General features: G+C 30.2%; 1 protein-coding gene across 1 annotated transcript; it reads left to right on the top strand.

Annotated features, from left to right (window-relative positions):
• Window positions 1-9,865: 9,865 nt before the first annotated feature.
• LOC129883201 (auxin-responsive protein IAA13-like) lies at window positions 9,866-13,630 on the top strand. The gene is made up of 5 exons (XM_055957805.1): window positions 9,866-10,460; window positions 11,581-11,888; window positions 12,241-12,358; window positions 12,998-13,059; window positions 13,242-13,630. The coding sequence occupies exons 1-5, from the start codon at window positions 10,144-10,146 to the stop codon at window positions 13,289-13,291; spliced, it is 855 nt and encodes a 284-aa protein (XP_055813780.1). The 5' UTR covers window positions 9,866-10,143; the 3' UTR covers window positions 13,292-13,630.
• Window positions 13,631-19,206: the final 5,576 nt, after the last annotated feature.

Here is a 19,206-nt window from a genome sequence, read left to right as displayed (position 1 = left end):
TTACATATTTGAAAATTATGTAAAAAAAGAAGAAGAAGAAGAAGAAGAGTACAATAAGTCATAATAATTGATATTTTAAAGGCACATGAAGAGATCACTCAAATACTAGTTTTACAGAGTGACGGTTAGACCTGTTATGTTTTATGAGGCATAATGTTAGTCAGTTAAGAAACCTCACGTTCACAAGATGAAAGTAACATAGATGAGAATGTTATGATGAATGTGTTGCCATACTAGTTGAGATAGGATTAAAACTGAATATATTCAAGACAAGGTGGGCTGACCCTGATTAAGGTATACAAGATGCGAAAAGTGAGACTGAAATAATTTAAAACATATGAAGACGAGATGTACAGATGTCCTGGTGTGGAGATATCACGTAAATTGAGTTAGAGGAATAATTCACCAAATATTATTCACGTTTTATAATTAAAACTAGGGCTGTACAGGACAAATCGATAAACCGCACCAAACCGACAAACCGAACCAAACCGGAGAAAAAACCCGACTAGTGGTTTGGTTTGACTTGGTTTGGTGTTTGGAAAAAAAACCCGACCATTATAGGGTTGGTTTGGTTTTAACTAAAAAAAGTCAAACCGAACCCAAATCGACCCGATTATAGATATACTACTTTTAAATTATGTTATACATAAAAATATTTATTAAAATGTAATTTATAAATATTTTTTAAAATTTTTTCATAATTTTTGTTTTCTTTCTTACATTTAGATTTGGACTTGAGAAGCTCATCTAAATAATATACAAAAAAAAAGCCCATATTATAAAGTTATATTATAAAGTTAAAACTTCAAACAGTGTTCTGCCTCCATCTTTTATGTTGATATTTTGTACTAGAACTCTTTTTAAGAAGCATTGCTCTGTGTTTTTTATTAGATATTATGAAAAACCCGAAAAATCCGAAAAAACCCGAAAAATCCGAAAAAACCCGAAAAACCCGAAAAAACCCGAAAAACCCGAGAAAAATTGATATCGAAAAACCTGACTTTTATTGGTTTGGTTTGGTTTATAGATTTTATAATCCGACACAAATGGTTTGGTTTGGTTTGTAAAAAATCCGAACCAACCCGGTCCATGTACACCCCTAACTAAAACCATTCCTTAATGTTGCTCAACAGAAAAAGTTGGTGAATGCTGAAAGAAAAGATGCATAAATTAATAGTAGTATATTATTAATACCAAAAAAAAATAATTAAAAATTCTGAAATACAAAGAAAAGAAAGAAGGCGTGGAGACAAAATGATGGTTTGTATCTTAAATTTCAGCTCTCAAATTATGAGGAATATCCTCCTCCTTCCATTTGGGTCCCTTTATTTATTTATTTTTTAAAGTAACAATAAAGAAATAGAGAAAATAAGAAAAAGAAATTCATCTTTTATCTTTATTGGTTCAAAAAGAAGCAATCAAAAAAAAAAGTGCACGATAAAACAACAAAGTTAATCAACATTTTTTTTGGTCTAAACAAGATACTTTCATCGAACAAAAAAACGAAAGTCGACCTTAATAATCTGATGATATTTAGAAATAAAAAATTATCGTGCAATTAATAAAAGGTTGATTTTTTTAGCTCATATCGACACACGAAAATTTGGTACCTAATTGTTGGCTCTTTATCACATGAGGTTGTAAGAAGTAATTATCCGTGTATTAATTTTTATATAACTTAAATTGAGTTGTTTGTCCATTAAAATGGTACGTAAGCTGAATTTAAAAGACAATTCAATCCATATTAGGTGTGGGTGCCTATATTTTTGCAAAAATAATCTAGTGATGATCTTAACGAATTAAAATTACACTATAATTTCTGTTTATAGTAACTAAAATAGATTTTTCTACTAATTTGCGAAACAAAATGGAATCGCATATAATAAAGTTCTTGTGTTAAAGTAAAGATGTTGAAAGAGAATATTGTTATATATTCCTTTAACCAGCTTTTGGTGTTTGGCTGATATTTGAAAAAGGTGTCTCTTTAAATTAACTTATTTTAAACAACTTATAAGTTGAAAACAGTTTATAAACTAAAAAAATAAATTGAGGTAGATAAGCTATAAGCTGTTTTAGATAAGCTAAGTCAAACTGACTCAATTATTTTTGAGACTTATTTTAAGCACAAAATGATTTTAAGTTGGTCAGTCAAATACTAAAATAAACAGCTTATAAGCAATTTATAAGTCAATCCAAATGGGCTCTAATTCTTCTTTCCTTTAAAGGTAAAACAAAAAGTGTAACAATGCATAGTATCAATTTTCACCTCTGCTTACAAAGTATTCAGTATCGAAATTTAAGTTTTATGAGTTCAACGTTTAAGATTTGTGATATTAAATTCTTTGTATTTTTAAAATTATAGGTTTTGGCATATTTGTTAGTCGTACAATTTTAATAATTTTTTTATATATAAATTTATGTTTCATATGAAAAGTATTAGATTCATACAACGTTACATCTACCATAAGAGTGTTTATTACTTTTGCTTAGGAAAGAAGATAAAATATTACTTACGGGTTTAGACGAATAGTGGGCTTGAAACACCCGTCCTTTTAAGAAAATGTAATAACTCAACGGTTTAATTTTAAAGCACTAAAAATATATTTGGGCTCACGTAATCATTCATCCTTAAAATCTATTTTTTCAAATGTCACTAATCCTTCTGTATGATTCGTCCTTTTTATAAAAATAATATATACAAATATATAAGATCATAAAAAGTCTTAGAAAATTACACAAAATAATTATAACAATTTATTTTTTATGAGATTACATTTTTCTAAACATAAAAACATAGCACAAATGGCTATGTTGGTGTGAATGGGTGCTAAGTCCTAAGCTGTCTGAGACTATCACCTAAACTGAAAGGCATTGTGGGTCCCACAAAGAGAGCCTCCCGGTCAGCCGCGCTCTTTGTCTGCTTACGTGGCATCACGACATGCTCTAAGTCACGTGGTAGTGGCCCCCACTTTGTCGGATTGTCCCTATGATAAGACAAGTTTTAGCCTTTTTGGATTCTTCTTAGATTTTCCATTTCACAATTTCTCGTATCTCACGATATTTCAGTATATTACTCTTTTCGTTTTTGAAAAAAATGAGACTGATATAAATTTTAAGAAAATAAAAAAAATAATCAATTCTATGATACTAAATTAAAGTTATGTCAAATGTATTAAAGTATTCTATTTATTTCATATTAGCTGAGTTTTTAAGGTATTGCATATATATTAAGAAAAGTATTTAAGGATAAATTTTGAACCATATTTTTTTTTATTATTCTTTTGTTTAATCACCTTCATAAAGATGATTAAACGTAAAATCATAAATATAAATAGTCTTTTATTGGAATATAACTTTGTAAGTAGTGTAGTTTAACTTCTAGAAAAATTAGAAAACTTCATTAATGCAAATAATAAACATGGAAACAATTCAAACATTTCGCTTGAACTTTGAATAATTCAACTATTTTAAACAATGAATTTTTTTTTTAGAAATTTCGTTAATATGAAATAGAGGGAGTATCATTTAATCTTGTGATATTAAATATGTAATGTGAAAAATTAAAATTAAAATATTATCAAAAAAGAAAAAAATAATTCTTTTTAAAACAGAATAAAGAAGCGTAAGTCATTCGTTTATGAAGAAATGAAATAGTATAACAAATCATTTTCTTCTTTTCTTTAACAAGCACGATAAAAAAGAAGAAAAGAAACCAAAGAAAAAGCTTTTTACTTTTGTTTATACATATTCTTTCCACATTTTCGTTTTTACTTATTTTGAGCACGAAAAATTTAAAGATTGGAGCTAAAGGAACCTATTTAATTTGGTTAGATAATAATAATAATAATTGTAAGGATAAAAAGAAAAATGGTATTTAGAAGAAAACACATGATTTATGATTTTAAAAAATTGTTTCTTGAAACAAAAACCAATCTATATATACTAGGTTCTTGCAAATTAACACAATGTTCTCTAACATATGTCTTCGAAAACTAAAGAATAAGAAAATGTGTGTTTGATATGAGAAAAGAAACCAACATGGTTGCTGTAAGATGGTTAATATATTTTCACCCTTAATCAATGGTTTCGAATTTGAGTTTTAATTTTTTTTTGTGAGAAGCATTGCTCTCAAAAATAGATCTTGCAATGCATAAAATCTAATTTAATCGAGCTTCGATATCAAGGAAGCATTGTTCTATTTGAAATTGTCTTTAAATCATATTAGTTGATATAAAAAGTGATTTTTAAGATGATATAAAATTAAGTATTTCGATATTTACTTATACATGTTACTTTATTTGTTGTCGATATTTTCTTTTCATATGTATTCTGATTTTTAAATTTTTTTTTAACTAAGAATCTATTAGAAATAACATTTTTATTTGATAAAATTAAAAGTTAAATTTGTATATCTTTCCATCTTCATACCTCATTTATAAGATTATATTAAATCTATTTCAGAAATGTAATACAATTATTGATCTCTTTGTGATAATTCACTTATTTAAGTTATCCTAATTATTAATTATTCCTTCTTCTTTTTTTGCCCCTCATCGGCCCCCTAGTATTATGTTTGTTGTATTTTTTATTCAATTCCGTAATAATATAATGAAATTATCTAAAGGTGGCCCCAAATTGTGATTCTTGATCCCTGAAAATTTGGATTTCTAGGATTGTAGACCTGAAGTAGTATATTGCTAGTATCATATTCCCACTTTTTCTAAAAAATGTTTTATCGAAAGCACAAAAATAATAAATAAAGCAATAAACAAATATTGAGAACTGAGTAGCAGTGATACTTTTGATTCTACAATAAATTAAGAAGATACAATTCCACTAAGTAAAAAAAACAAAAAACAAATATTCTATTCTTTTTCCTTATTTAGAAGAACTTCCTCACCTTCTATAGAAAAAACATTCCCTTCAATTTATATTATTTGTCTTTTAAATCATTTACATTTTGTACATGCACTCCTTTAAAAAAAATTAATAGCATTAGAGTGTGTTTTCATAAAAAAATAACTAAATATGAAATGATATTTGTGAAATTTATATTTGCTCTTTTCACAAGAAAAATCATTTTTCCTGTTTTTAAGATACTTGTTTTATTAGATTATTTTTTTTTCATAATTACTTTTAAAAATTTAGCCAAACATAAAATACTATTTTAATATTAACAAAATTATTAGTTAGCTAATGTAATATAATTATATTGGTCGACTTGCCAAATATGTAACACAACGGCGGGTCCACCTTGAGTTTAGGGAATCAATCTAATCTCCTTCGACGAAAAGTTATACTATTTATATATAGTTAAAATAATTATATATATATAATAAATGTTGAAACTCATTTGACTAATTTGTAGATCTACTCTTAATATTTTAAATCTCTTTAATAAAAATTTTGACTCCGCTATTGATGTAACTTGCCATATTTTTTTCCTAAAAAAATACTCAACCTTTAGACACTAACAATCGTTTTTCATGCTAAAGCTGACAACTAAGCTTGATTAAGATTTTTCTAAATCTTTGTTTGTTTGTGTAGTGACAGATAATTAATTAAGATTCTTAGGCAAAAGTCATCTAAATTATCTTCATTAGTCTTCATCATGAATATGACACACTGTCTCTCTCTTTTCCTTCAATCTCTTTTCCTTTTTTTGCCTGCTCTCTTCTTTTCTTTTCTATTGCTTTTCATGCTTTCGTCTCAAGTGATTAGACATGATATAATGTAATTTTAGCGTATTGAAGATATGATTTTAGATAAAAGATGTGAAGGTTATATTAAGTATTAGGATAGAAAATTAATAGGTAGTTGAGTGTTGTCTTACTTTTCGATAGGGTTAGGCTTAGTGGTATAGTAACCTTATTCATGTAGTTTCTTGCTTTCGTTATTTGTTATCATCTGTTGTTTATTATGTATATATGTTTAGGTGATTGTAATATATTGTTAATGTTACTGTTCCCTGTTTCAGGCCCTTTCCCAGACCCCGCGCATAGCAAAAGCTTTAGTGTACCGGGCTGCCTTTTTTTTTGTTACTGTTCCTTGTTAGCTTGTATGCTCGACACTGCTTTTCTATTAGTTGTCATGTTTTCTCTTCACCGACATTTTTTCTTTTCACTACTCCTTTATTTTATTTCACTTGAGCCATTAAAAATAATTTCACTATCTCCACGAGATAAAAATAAGGTTTATATACACTCTACCCTCTTCAAACTCAATTTTGTGAAATTTTATAGGGTATGCTATTGTTGTTGTATGCTTCTCTCTTGATATTATGCACAAATTTGGGATAATCTAAGATTACCGTGTAAAACTTTATTGACGTTCGATGATGGTCTAACATTTTATCAGTCCAAAGAATTATATTTATACAATTTTTTAAAATGGGATAAATTTAAATAGAGACCTAAAAAAAGATATTGACATATATGTCTATTTGAAATTTTTTTGATATTTTTTCGATTAATTCGGACCATCATCACATTTGATTCATTTAAGGGGAAATATTGTCTTGTGTAAATTTAATTTTTATTTTAGGAATCGAATTTGAGATTCCCAATTAAAACTGTAAAAAAATTATTCATCCCATTTCTCAACGATAAATTTGACATTTTGACCCCTTTCTCTACTTTGATTTCCTTTTAAGAGAGATTTTTTTTCAAGATTAATGTAAAGGTTGAAAATGGAATTAAAGTCACTTGAAAAAAATAATCAATATATATATTTAAAATTCTATTCTTGTACTATAAGTTACTATATATAAAACAATTTTACCTACTTCCATCCAATTTTTCTTGTCCCCAATATTAAAAATAAATGTTCAATAATATTTGTCAAATTCAAAAAAATTAATGAACTATTTATTTATTTGTGTCTATTTTACTCTTGCTATTAGATACTCCCTATGATCCATATTAACTAAAATTTTGAAACTTTATTATTATTCAAAATAAGTAAATTGTTCAAAGGTCAAGATAAATATTTAAATTTTTAAAAATTTTTGCCCTTTATTTATATTGTCTAAGTGATAAATTCAAGATATTTAATTGCTCATATTTATGATTTTGCTTTGAATTATTTCTATTTTCAAGAATAGCTTTGAGAATAACTAAAATGGTAAAAATGAAAAGTGATGTTCAATTTATACCCTAAATTATTTTTCTTAATAAGTGTGCGCGCATTACCTCATAAATTTACTTAATATGGAATAGAAAATATTATTTAATATATAAATATTTTTCAAAGTATTAAATATAATATATTCAAAAGGTAATATAATAATACTACCTCTATTATTTATTATTTTTTAGATATGTGTCAAACTAATAATAGATAACTATTGTTGCAAGAAAAAAGTAATAAAAAAGTTAACTGCTTTTATTCCAGACTAAGTATCTATTTGATTTAATTTATTTTAAGAAGCTTATAAGTTGTTTTAGATACATTAAATCAAATAAATTTAATTATTTTTTAAGATTTATTTTAAACATAAAATAAATTTAATCTAATCAATTAAATAATTAAAAAATTAAAAATAACTTATAAATAATTTATAAGTCAATTCCGACGTGTATAATAGTTAATAGGTCATTCGATATATTGTGGCAGACATTAATGGGCCTTCAAAAAAGATTCTTTGCTATCCTAAAGAAAATTAATACAGTGAACCACGTAAAGTTTTTTTTAAAATTATTTTTTTATTTTTATTTGACGTTCAATATTTCTATTAGATCTAATTAAATTTAAATTTATATATTATATGATTTATTTTTAAAGATGACACTTTTAATAAAAATCTTTCCATTTCTAAAGGCTCGATCAAACATGATTTGAAAAGTGGAGAAATCTCTCTTATTCCATAATAATTAATGTTGATCATGTAAAATGCTTAATTTACCTCACACATGATAATTGTCCGACAAATTAAAGCTTTTATCTGTATTTATATAAATTATTGATTATAAATATATATATTTATTATTGTCGCTAAATATAATATAATGATAATTATATTATGAGTCGTTAAATAATTGTCGGTAAATCTTTAATCTGTTGTAGTGACACATATATATATATATGAAATTTATTTTTATGCACGACAGAATGTAAAATAAAAAATCTTTATATAAATTATTATACATTGTTACAATATAATAATTTTAATTATTCACCGTATATCAATGAGTGTATTGCGATGTTACATACCCTTTCTTTATTTTGCCCATCATAAAGAAGAAAAGAGAAAAAAGAAAAAAGAAAAAAAAACATCTTAATTAATTAGTAGTAATACATATATATATTGTAACAAATAATTTCTGTAAATTTAAAAAGGTCCTTCTCATTTCACCTTAGCTGTCCTGCTTTGCATGCATGAGACCAAGAATGATTAGTTGAAAGGAAAATCATTCAGTAGCTGCATGTTTAATAATTAATTATAGTTCTAACACTAAAATTTCGTTAACAAGGTTAGCTTAATAAAATATATATCTCATTAAAACTTTTTTTAAGGGGGTGTATGGATCAATAAGAGTCAAATAATATGAAACGATCGTTTGACGAGCCACTTTGAGTCAGGGTGTTCATTTGAAGCGGCAAAAAATTATGTTATTTATACATAGTTAAAATAATCTTTTATATGTATATATACATATAGTAGATGTCGAACCTCCTTCGACTAGTTTGTGTGGCTACTTTTTAAATTTTGAATCCCTTTAATGAAAATTCTAGTTCCGCCACTGCATTTGACCACAAATATATTTGGAAAAAACTTGAAAAAAAACTTGGGAACTAGCAGAGGCAGATCTAGGATTTCGAATCTCTGGTGCCACACTACTTTGAACAGTAATCTATACTAAAAAACCTAGTGTAGAATAAGATAATACTTAATATTTATTAGCAAATATGCATACAAAATTTAGACTTGTTCTATTGATTTAGTTAAGATTTTACTTACAAGAGGTTTAGGGTTCTAATTTACTTATTCACAATTCTCTTTACAATAAATTCTCTAACAATGTCTTGCATGGTAAAAAAAGTTTTAAGAAAATAGAGTTATACATCCCACAACGGGGCTCGAACTTGCATCTCTACAGTGGTAAACATGAGCTTTAGTCACTGACACCACAAAACTCATTATTTCTAAGAGTGTCATGTTTAAATTTATACTTTCCTTATAAATATATATATGTATGTATGTATGTATATACAAATTTTCAACTGAGACTACGGGGTGGCGTGACACCCCTTTGAATGAACATAGAACCGCCCCTAAGAATTAGTGTTTGACCGTATAACCTGTCATTACTTGACAAATATATTTGACACACATTTTAATTTTTTATGTTCTAGAAAAAAAATTAGAATTTGGACTAGATTCTAGTATTAGAGAATTTAATTTAAAAATTATAACAAACTTTATATTTTATAAAAAACAATCATCATCTATTAATCCAAATTAATATCTATCTACAACCAACTCCATTAAAAAGAACAAATTAGTGACAGATCTGAGTATGTGATTATTATACTATTGTTGCCCTTATTGTTGTTTATGTTTAATGGAATATGTTCATGCGTATTATAAATTATATTTTTTTTTAAAATCAAATATTTCTATTATTATTTATGATCAAACGTATAATAAAATTTCATAAAAAAATAACTTATTAAAAATATTTGAAAATTTGTGACGAAATGCTAACTAAGAGATTAATATCTTTTGTAATGTAAAGTTATTTTAGACATTTACAGAACTCGAGAAATACAAAATGATTCCCATACTAATTTTTGTTTCCAACAGTTGGGCAAAAAGGGAACAAAGAAAAAACAAACACTTTCAAGTACTAGTAATACCAAAAGCAAGCCAAAGATCATGAGTGGGGAGAAATTGAAATGATGCAATTAAAGAAACTTGATGAAGAAGAATTTCATCTCTTTGAATGACAGTGCTTGGTGCACTACCAGTACCAGACATATGGGTCCCATAATCATCACTACCTCCACCATTTTACCCAACCCCCTACGCCCACAACCCCCCCTATCTATACATTCTCTTCATCCCCTGTAACCCCTTTTTACTCTAATACATGTTCTTGAAGTTTACTCACAGATTCTTGAAAGTTGAAACCCCTTTTCATGGAACCAAAACAAACTCTTGGTGAAAAAGGTTCAAAAATGGAGCAAGATTACAATATGGGCATGTGTCCTGAGGATGAAACAGAGCTTGAGTTGGGGTTAGGCCTTAGCCTTAACAGTGGGTGTGGGGGTGGTGGGGTGGGGGCAAAGGCTAAGAAGTCACCATGGGGTGAATATGGTAGGATTTTAACTGCTAAAGATTTTCCTAATGGATTTTCAGCTAAGAGATCCATTAATGGTGGTGTTTCTGGTACTAAAAGAGTTGCTGATTTTGCTGGTTCTACAACTGAGGTTGGATCTCCTCCTACTGGTGCAAGGTTAGAATTTCATAATTTTTCATAAAAATGTGTTCTTTTTTCTAAAATTAGTAATTTTTCTGCATTTATTTCATGTTTATACATGGTGGTATGTTTAGTTTACTCAAGAAATTGTTTCTCTCAAAGGGTCTTGGTAATTTTAGGTTCCTATGTAAAGTTCCATTTTTTCCCTAGAATTTCATAGTTTTTCATAAAAATGTGTTCTTTCCTCTAATATTAGTATTATTATTTTTTTGCATTTATTTCAAGTTTAGACATGGTGGTATGTTTTGTTTACTCAAGATATTGTTTCTCTCAAAGGGTCTTGGTAATTTTAGGTTCCTTGAATTTGTTTTTGATTTTGTCTTTTGTTGGTTCCTGAAGCAGAGTTCTTCACTTTGATGTTTGAACTTTCTACATTTATTTCATTACTCAAGAAATTGTGTATCTCTTGAAGGGTTTTAATGATCTTGGTTCTTATGTGAAGTATGGAGTATTTCATTTGTTTCTAGGAATTTTCCCTTTGATGAGTACTTAAAGAAAGTTCTTTCCTTTGATATTAGAACATTTTCTTACATTAGTTTCATGTTTATCTATGAAGTTGTGTTTAGCCTACTTAAGAATAGATTTTTATTTTGTTTCTTGGATTTTTATAGTTGAGTATATATTCCTTGATTTTGATTTTGATGAGTTTTTAGTTTATTTTTAATTACTGGCCGTTTTATTCTAAGAATCTGGCAGAGCATGTATCACCTTTGTTCATTTCATTACCTTTAAATCTTTAATCTAAAATCTGCCAAAAAAGTTAATTTTGGCTGCCCTGTCATTATGATAATCTATCATTATATTCCCTCTTATACAGTAATCCTTCTTTTAGTGCAACTTTGATAATTTTTGGCATTTTTTTTTTACTTTTTAGAAAAGAAAAAAAAATCATTTTGCAAATATTCATATGCCCTCTTTCCTCTCTTTTTTTAACTCGTTTCTTTTGACTTGTTCATTTTTAGCTAGATTTTCAAAGTACATGAATTTGGCTTCTTGATGGATGATAGAGTTTTAGTGGGATTTCACAGGGTATGTTGTTGTTGTTGATTGATGATAGAGTTTAGTTGATTCATCTAATTTTGATTTCTGAAAGCAGTCAGGTTGTGGGATGGCCACCCATAAGGGCATACAGAATGAACAGCTTGGTTAATCAATCAAAGGTTCTGAATGCTGATGAAGACAAGGGAGTTGGCGAGAACGACAAGAAGGAGCATTCGAAGAAGAAAAGCAATCACGGAAACACCGAGGATGATGCTGCTTCTGTTAAAGAAAAAGGGCATCTTGGTTTTGTTAAGGTGAATATGGATGGTTTGCCTATTGGAAGAAAGGTGGATTTGAATGCTCACACTTGCTATGAATCGTTAGCTGAAACGTTGGAGGATATGTTCTTCCAATCTATCAAAAGTATGGATTCTGTTTCAAAGTTTACTTCTAATTGTTTCTTAAGTTGGCTAAAAATCCTACTTTCTCTGCCTTTTGGTTAAGATCAAGTGTAGTTATTTGTTTCTCCCATGCATTACACTTCTGCACGGACGTGGTGCACCCCATGTTTTACGGTAGAAAAGGGAAATTCTTAAGATTGACTCTAAAATCTTGTGGTTTAGATAAAAAAATATGTTTTATATGATCATTATTGATAGAAAAATCAGAGCTATTTTTTTCATGTACTAAATGACTCGAGTCACTTGTATGTTAGTGATGTTTTTGTTATGAAGTGATTGTTGATGTTCCATTTTTTTAATGTTCTGTGAAATAGGCGGTGAAAAGGAACAAGCAACTAAGTCTTTTAAGCTCTTGGATGGATCATCTGAATTTGTGCTCACATATGAGGATAAAGAAGGAGACTGGATGCTTGTTGGAGATGTTCCATTTGGGTAAGAAATTCCCTTAGTTCTATTCCATTGTTGCAAAAAGCATAGAAATATTAGAAGCCTAAGTTTTCATCAATCCCCCACCAACCAAAAAAAAGAAGAGGATATATTAACAAACATGAGGTATTGATGATTTCAATTCTCAAGTATATATTCTATGCATGGTGCTTTTGGTGGACCTAATTCATGAAAGCAAATGATCACACCTTCATCTTCCAACAACCATCCAACCCTCAGGAAAAGAGGAAGTACAAAATAGAAAACGAATAAAATTATAGGCATAAAACTATCAAAATATTAGGAGTAGCATAGAGAAACACCATCAACCTTGATGTGGTTAGATGGATGTGTCCTTGTATCCTTAACTAGAGGTGAACGTAGTGAAAAGAGTCGTTTCTTTGATGAAAGACGCCACAAAGCTAGTCTCTAATTTCTTTTCCTTGATCCCGGATCCGAGTCCTGCGAATGAAGAAATTCTTGGGTGGTGTGTTTCCCCTAAATGGGCCATACATGTCGTGAAAAAGTAGCATAGAAGAACATTAACAGAAAGTATGGTCTACATCTCTAAAAAAATCAACTTGTTATCATTTCTAGCTCTCCACTCTAGTTCTTTATATGTTCTAATACTTTCATGTCTTATAGGATGTTTCTCAACACTGTGAAAAGGCTAAGAATCATGAGGACTTCTGAGGCTAATGGACTTGGTATGTATATAGTCATGCCAAAAGAACATACTTTACAATGACCTCTACCTCTCCTTTTTGCTATGTTGATTGGTGTGTTTCGAATCCTTCAAAGTACTGCAATTTTTGGAGAGTCTGAGCAATATAGTCTTTTTGTTATTTTGTTTCCTTTGCTCTAACACTAGCTTTTGGTTTATTTTCAGCTCCTAGAATTCCTCAGAAGCAGGAGAGACACAAAGGAAAACCAATCTAATTTGCTTGGTACAAGGAAATTGCATGGGCAAAAAAGTTGGAAGAAACAAAAAGTAAAACAGAAATAGGGAAGTGTTAAAAGAGTCGAGGGATATTATTACTTTTTCATGGTTGCATTTTTTGTTTTGCACCATTTTCTGTTCAAAAAGTGCCCCACTTTTTTGTGTTTTCTTTTTGGTCTAGGTCTCAAGCCCCTCATATAGTTGATACACCAATGTTTTTGCCCCAAACCTACCTTTCTCATGATGTAAATATGGGAATGCTATTTTCCTCTTTTTGTGTGTCTGTTTGTTGCAAGAAAATTCTATTCTATTTATTTGTTTATTTTATTGTTGATCTATCTCTTTTCGTTTGGTGGAATATATATATATATTCTATATAGAATTTGTTAGTGGTGAAGTCATTAAAGGCACTCATTGTTGAAAGTTCTTAGCAAATCCTCTGATGGATTGTGTCCATCATTACATGACTGAACAATTGGGAATTTAAGTTGAGTTTGTCCAAAATCCCATCATGTGCTTAGTGCTAAAGTTATCTTCCAAGATATAGTGCATGCACTTTAACTCAATATAATCTCATACGTATACAGAAAGTAGTATACAGAAAGTTTAGGAAGGTTGTTTGTGATAGCCTCCTGGATAAATGGAGAGGTGCAAAAAAAAAGTAGTAGTGACAACAATCAGATAATAAAATTAACTATCAAAAAACAATTAGGTTTAATCTTCTATTTTTATACTCGACCTTCCTTAAGACCTTCCTATCATCTCCTCTTCCTCATCATAGGCCCACCACATTCGACCTGTAGCGCCTCCTCATTGTTGCATAGTGTTGGAGGTTTAGAGTGTCATTTTATCAAGAATTGCTTTTGTCTCTATGTGTTTGTAGCTTTGTCCCTCATAATTTTATGTTCCATCAGAATTAGCTCATTTCTTTCTAGTATACATTTTTCATGTAAAATATATTATTTCCTCCTAAACACAAGTATATATGTTTAGTTTGTCTAATCACACAGTAGTTCGGATAAGGTCGGAATACTAAATAACAAACACATTATATATGTAACTTTATATTCTTATGATAAAATAATACTGATTATGACTAATGTTAGTCTTTCTAAACATAATTATTTCATTGATCAAGTGACAACTGTATTCCAATACTCCTTGTGGAGTCCACGAGGAGACAAGATAAGCATGGTAAAGTGTATTTTCGTTTACGCCAAATTAATATATATATATAAGCATTTTCATATATAGTTTATAACTTTTTAGCGTTCACGCAAAATCCAAAGAAAGATTATATCTCAAAAGAGTGTTATGTGTATACCAAGATAGCTTATCTTAACGTAAATTTCAATGGTTGATCTCATAGCTTGAATTTGTAATTTATAAGTCAGACATAAATATTTTTATTACTACTCTTAGAATCTCCTCCGTTAAATAATAAAATACTAATTATATATAAATGTTTATTTGCATAGTGTTTCTAGGAGGTTCCTAACATAAAGTATTATAAACCTCATGCGCTATCCATTGTGTTTGTTCCTTTTTTCTCCACTTTTTCCTAATAAGAACCCTACACAATGATGAAACTATCTGAGTTCAGATCTCAGTCACCAACTATTGTGTGTCACTTCCAAATTATATCAAAAAAGATCATGAAAGTTACCTTCTACTAAAACACTTTTTATATATTTGATATGTGAGGCAAAACTGGAAGACCAATTTCATTTGTGGTACCCAAAAAAAAAGAAATTCATTTAGGCCATAGTTACCTATGCATCTATCATAACATTTTTAAAAAATTGTGATGATTTTGGTATAGGGTGATTTACACAAATAGGATATTTTCATGCTATCATTTAAACTCTTATCTAGTTTAAAAAAGTATTGTAAAAATATATTCACGGTCAATAATAAATAGCAAAATTTTAATGATTAAGATTTCAAATTGATGGACAAATGATGATCGCTAAGATTTGTGGCCAAATCAATGAATGTCAAAATTTGACCACAAACTTTGACGATCTCAAATCCATAGACAGAACATAGATAAACTATAGTAACGGGTCACCAAAATTTGACCACAAACCCTGACTTTCAAATTGATGGGCGGAGCTTGTAGATTCCAAATTTGAAATCTAATCTTGTTATATTAATCACAGCAATTTTCAATGGTTATTCTCCACCAAAATTTTAAAAAATCAAAACTCACTTTGACTTCATCAAGCTCTTCAATTTTCTTCCACTCAAACCAATTTAAATCATTAGGAATAGTCAATATAAACTCAATGAAACATTACCTACTCAATTCCAACTAAAAATAAGTAGCTGATCTTTTAACTTTTTATCGCACATATTTACATTACATTGTTGTTGTTTTTAAATCTTCTGTAATAGTCATGTGCAGGACTAATTTAACTTACTAACAGTTTAAAGCATATTCAACATGATATCAGAACAAAGTTGAATCTCATCCCCTCGACAAAAATATTTCCACGTGTGGTTAGGGCAAATAAGGAGTACATTAGAAAAGTTTTAGTGAGACATTTAATCTTTTAAATGAGGCGATTCACAAAATTCAACACGTCTTTTCACTTTACACGAGTACATAAATGTAACTATAGCTAAAGAGAACTAGAGAAACCTGTATTATTTTTGCCAATTTGAAACACAAAGTCTCAAGTATACAATCAACATACAAAACGTTTAAGCTTAAGCGCGTTTTAACATGAATAATCAAGCATGTTACTGCAGAAACTCTGATGCTGCAGCTGTATATGGAGATGATAGATAAATTTGACCTTCCTTATGGCCCATTCGCCCCGGGAAGTTTCTGTTTGTGGTTGAGACACACACCTGAAAAATCAAATCGTTCGTTCATCAGCTAAAAGTTTTCCACATTGCAGTAGCGCGATAAACTTTCATTTCACTTTTAATATAAGTAACTTGAAGAACTAGCCATAAGCAAAATAAGCTAATCTTATAAGAACAAATCGATCAATCAACTACATTATTATGATGTACTACTTACTATGTCTAGTATGCTGAAATGGTACCATATAGCGGAGCCAGGCCAGAAATTCTAACAAGTGGATTCGAAAAGAATGGTAACCACTAACAACTTTTTACTACTAGAAAATGGTGAAACTTGCCTGAGGTTCGTTAAACCGAACAAAATTCTGTTAGCCACCAAAGATGCACAAACAAGAAATCTTAGGGAGCTATATGGTGAAAAGAAATAGTTTCCCTTATAAAACTGGCATTTTTCTGAAAGTTTTGTTCAATTTTTCGAAGATGGTCTAGAAAAAGTCCCAGAAATATTGCATCCCAAAGTCGAGAAGCATCATTTAAGCATGGTACAGATATGACACCTGGGCCTAAATCAATCCCAAAAAGCTCGCTCACGAGAGGAAGAATGCCCATATCCATATAAGCAAAACACCGTTCCCCAATCAATGTGGGGCTCTAACACCCACTTCACGACCAGGTCCAGCTGGAACGTGGACTGAGAACCCAAACGGAGATGGACCTGGCTCTGATACCACGTAAAAATATGACACTCGGGCCTAATTCAAACCCAAAACACAGACACCTTTAGGTGTAGTGTCAAAGTTTTATCAGCCAAATAGGACACACCTTTGCTACTAAGGGCTCCAACTTTGAGATATCAAAATGGTACTCCGCAAGAAATCTGGAATTTATGGCAATCATCTCATAAGTCATAAATATCATCTTAACAAACATGCTAAGCAATTTCTTCAACAAAGCCATGATGCATCATCCAAGTTTAAGCAAACTTCTGAGCGAAAAAGCCCCCTGGGTACGTCTTCTCTTTATGAATGTCACATGACGGAATGAAAAATGACACCAGAATTTCAACTGAATCTTAAGTAAACTGAGGTTGATAAAGGAGACTGCATCTTAAGACTGAACCTAACTTGTCTCAATTGTTTTCTAGACTCTAACAGTACCGTTGTGAATAAAGTTGTGACAAAATTTATCCTATAAGAATCTCTAGTGTATATCACAGAATAACAGCAAATGAAATCAGAAAGCTGGAAGAGAAAGAACATTAATGCATAAAAAGACATTGTTTACACGAGTGCTCAAGCGTAATTGATTATAATGCTTTATTGGTCACAAGAATCAAATTGGCAACTTAAGACTTTGTTCAGATTGATGCAAAGAGGACGAAGATCATGAAAGTGGTCTAGAATGTGAAACCAGAGAACTGGGGAAGGGTAGGAAGCCCAAAAAGATACATTTCCCCCTAAGAAAAGGCCAGTCCAGTGCACAAAGCATCTTGCGTTCATGCAGGGCAAGGGAAGGGCTGCACCCTTAGGGTGTGTGACGTAGACACCCTATCCTGATGCAAGCATCAATGACTGATTCCACGGCTCAAACCCCTGACCTATAGGTCACATGGAGATCCTTTTACTATTGCTCCAAGGCTCTCCTTCATATATGAAATTGGAGACACGTAATGCTTACGGAAAAACACGAGGGATTATACACCAATGTCCTTTGTGTTGGATACCTGGCTTTCTCATCACTGTAGACAGGTTCATAATGCTCTCTTCCATCTTTAGAACATGTAAAAATAGAGATATTATTAAGTCAGAACAATGTAACTCAGTTACTTCCAATGAGAAGTCAACAAACTTACTGTTAAACTTTCAACAGCAGTACCGACCAATTCCATTGTTTTGTATGTTGCACCAGTTACAGAAATTTCACCAATAACCTGGGATGTCATATTTACAATCATTCTTATATTGCCAAATGCAGTAAATAACATGTATAAACTATCCATTTGGAGAGAGATTAACATAAGTAGTTTAATCAATCTTTTACAAAACCTGCATCAGTATTTCCAACTCCAGATGCAAATTGCCCGAATGCTCCTGCAGTACATGTATATGAGTCTGTACCTACCAAAACCTGCAGACAAACCTATTAAGTCAAAAGAAGTACATTGAAAGGGCAACCCAGTGCACTAAGCTCTCGCTATGCGCAGAGTCCGGGAAGGGCCAGACCACAGGGGTCTATTGTACACAACCTTACTTTGTATTTCTGCAAAAGGTTGTTTCCATGGGTCGATCCCCTGCTCTCCTGATCACATGGAAACAACTTTAACAGTTATGGCTTACACCAAGGCACCCTTTCAAAAATAAGTACATTGAAGGACAAGACATATTAGAATCTTTGAATGTCTAGCACAAACTTCAACTCTCCTGGTCTGCAGCGTAGGGCTGCATATTGGTCGGTTTGGTTCGATTTTAAAGTTTATCGGTTTGACTTATTGATTATCGGTTTATAGACATGTCAAACCATTATAGAACCATTAAGTTATTGGCTTATCGATTATCGATTTATCGGTTATTGATCATTATCGGTTTAACTGTTAAGATTTGATAATAAAATAAAAAACCATTGAAAATCACCTAGGAATAAGGCGACAAACCAAATGAACCATGAACATAAGTTAATAAATTGCGTCTTGGTCAAAAGCAAATGTAAAACATTGTATAATAACCAAAAGTTTGAGACTATAAGAGATAAAAGTATGAAAACTAAATTCTAAGTGAGAACTTTATATACCGAATGATAATACATATAAATTATTAAATTACTATTGGCTTATTGGTTTACCCGTTTAAAAAAAACCTTAAACCATTAAGAACCGATAATTCGATAATTAAAAAAAATTAAAACCATTATCGAAACCGTTAAACCAATAACTCATTATCAATAAACCAATAACTTTTTTTCGAATTGATTTATCGGTTTCGGTTCAATTGAACACCCTTACTACAGTGACCTTCGTGGGCAAGAACAATGTGGCACACTCCTTTGTAATCTGGATTAGCCTTTCTAATTCGAGTTACCAAGAGGAAAAAGTTGGAGATATGAA

This window comes from Solanum dulcamara, chromosome 3 (genome assembly GCF_947179165.1).
Source record: "Solanum dulcamara chromosome 3, daSolDulc1.2, whole genome shotgun sequence".
In the NCBI taxonomy this organism is placed as follows: domain Eukaryota; kingdom Viridiplantae; phylum Streptophyta; class Magnoliopsida; order Solanales; family Solanaceae; genus Solanum; species Solanum dulcamara.
The sequence above is the reverse complement of the archived record's forward strand: the minus strand, read 5'-3'. Positions and strand labels throughout refer to the sequence as shown.

Excerpts from the sequence above, each read along its gene's own strand:
- LOC129883201 (XM_055957805.1), top strand. The coding sequence starts at position 10,144 with ATGGAACCAAAACAAACTCTTGGTGAAAAAGGTTCAAAAATGGAGCAA. Across the intron at positions 11,889-12,240 it reads GTTCTTCCAATCTATCAAAA|GCGGTGAAAAGGAACAAGCA; the intron begins GTATGGATTCTG and ends TCTGTGAAATAG. Across the intron at positions 12,359-12,997 it reads GTTGGAGATGTTCCATTTGG|GATGTTTCTCAACACTGTGA; the intron begins GTAAGAAATTCC and ends CATGTCTTATAG.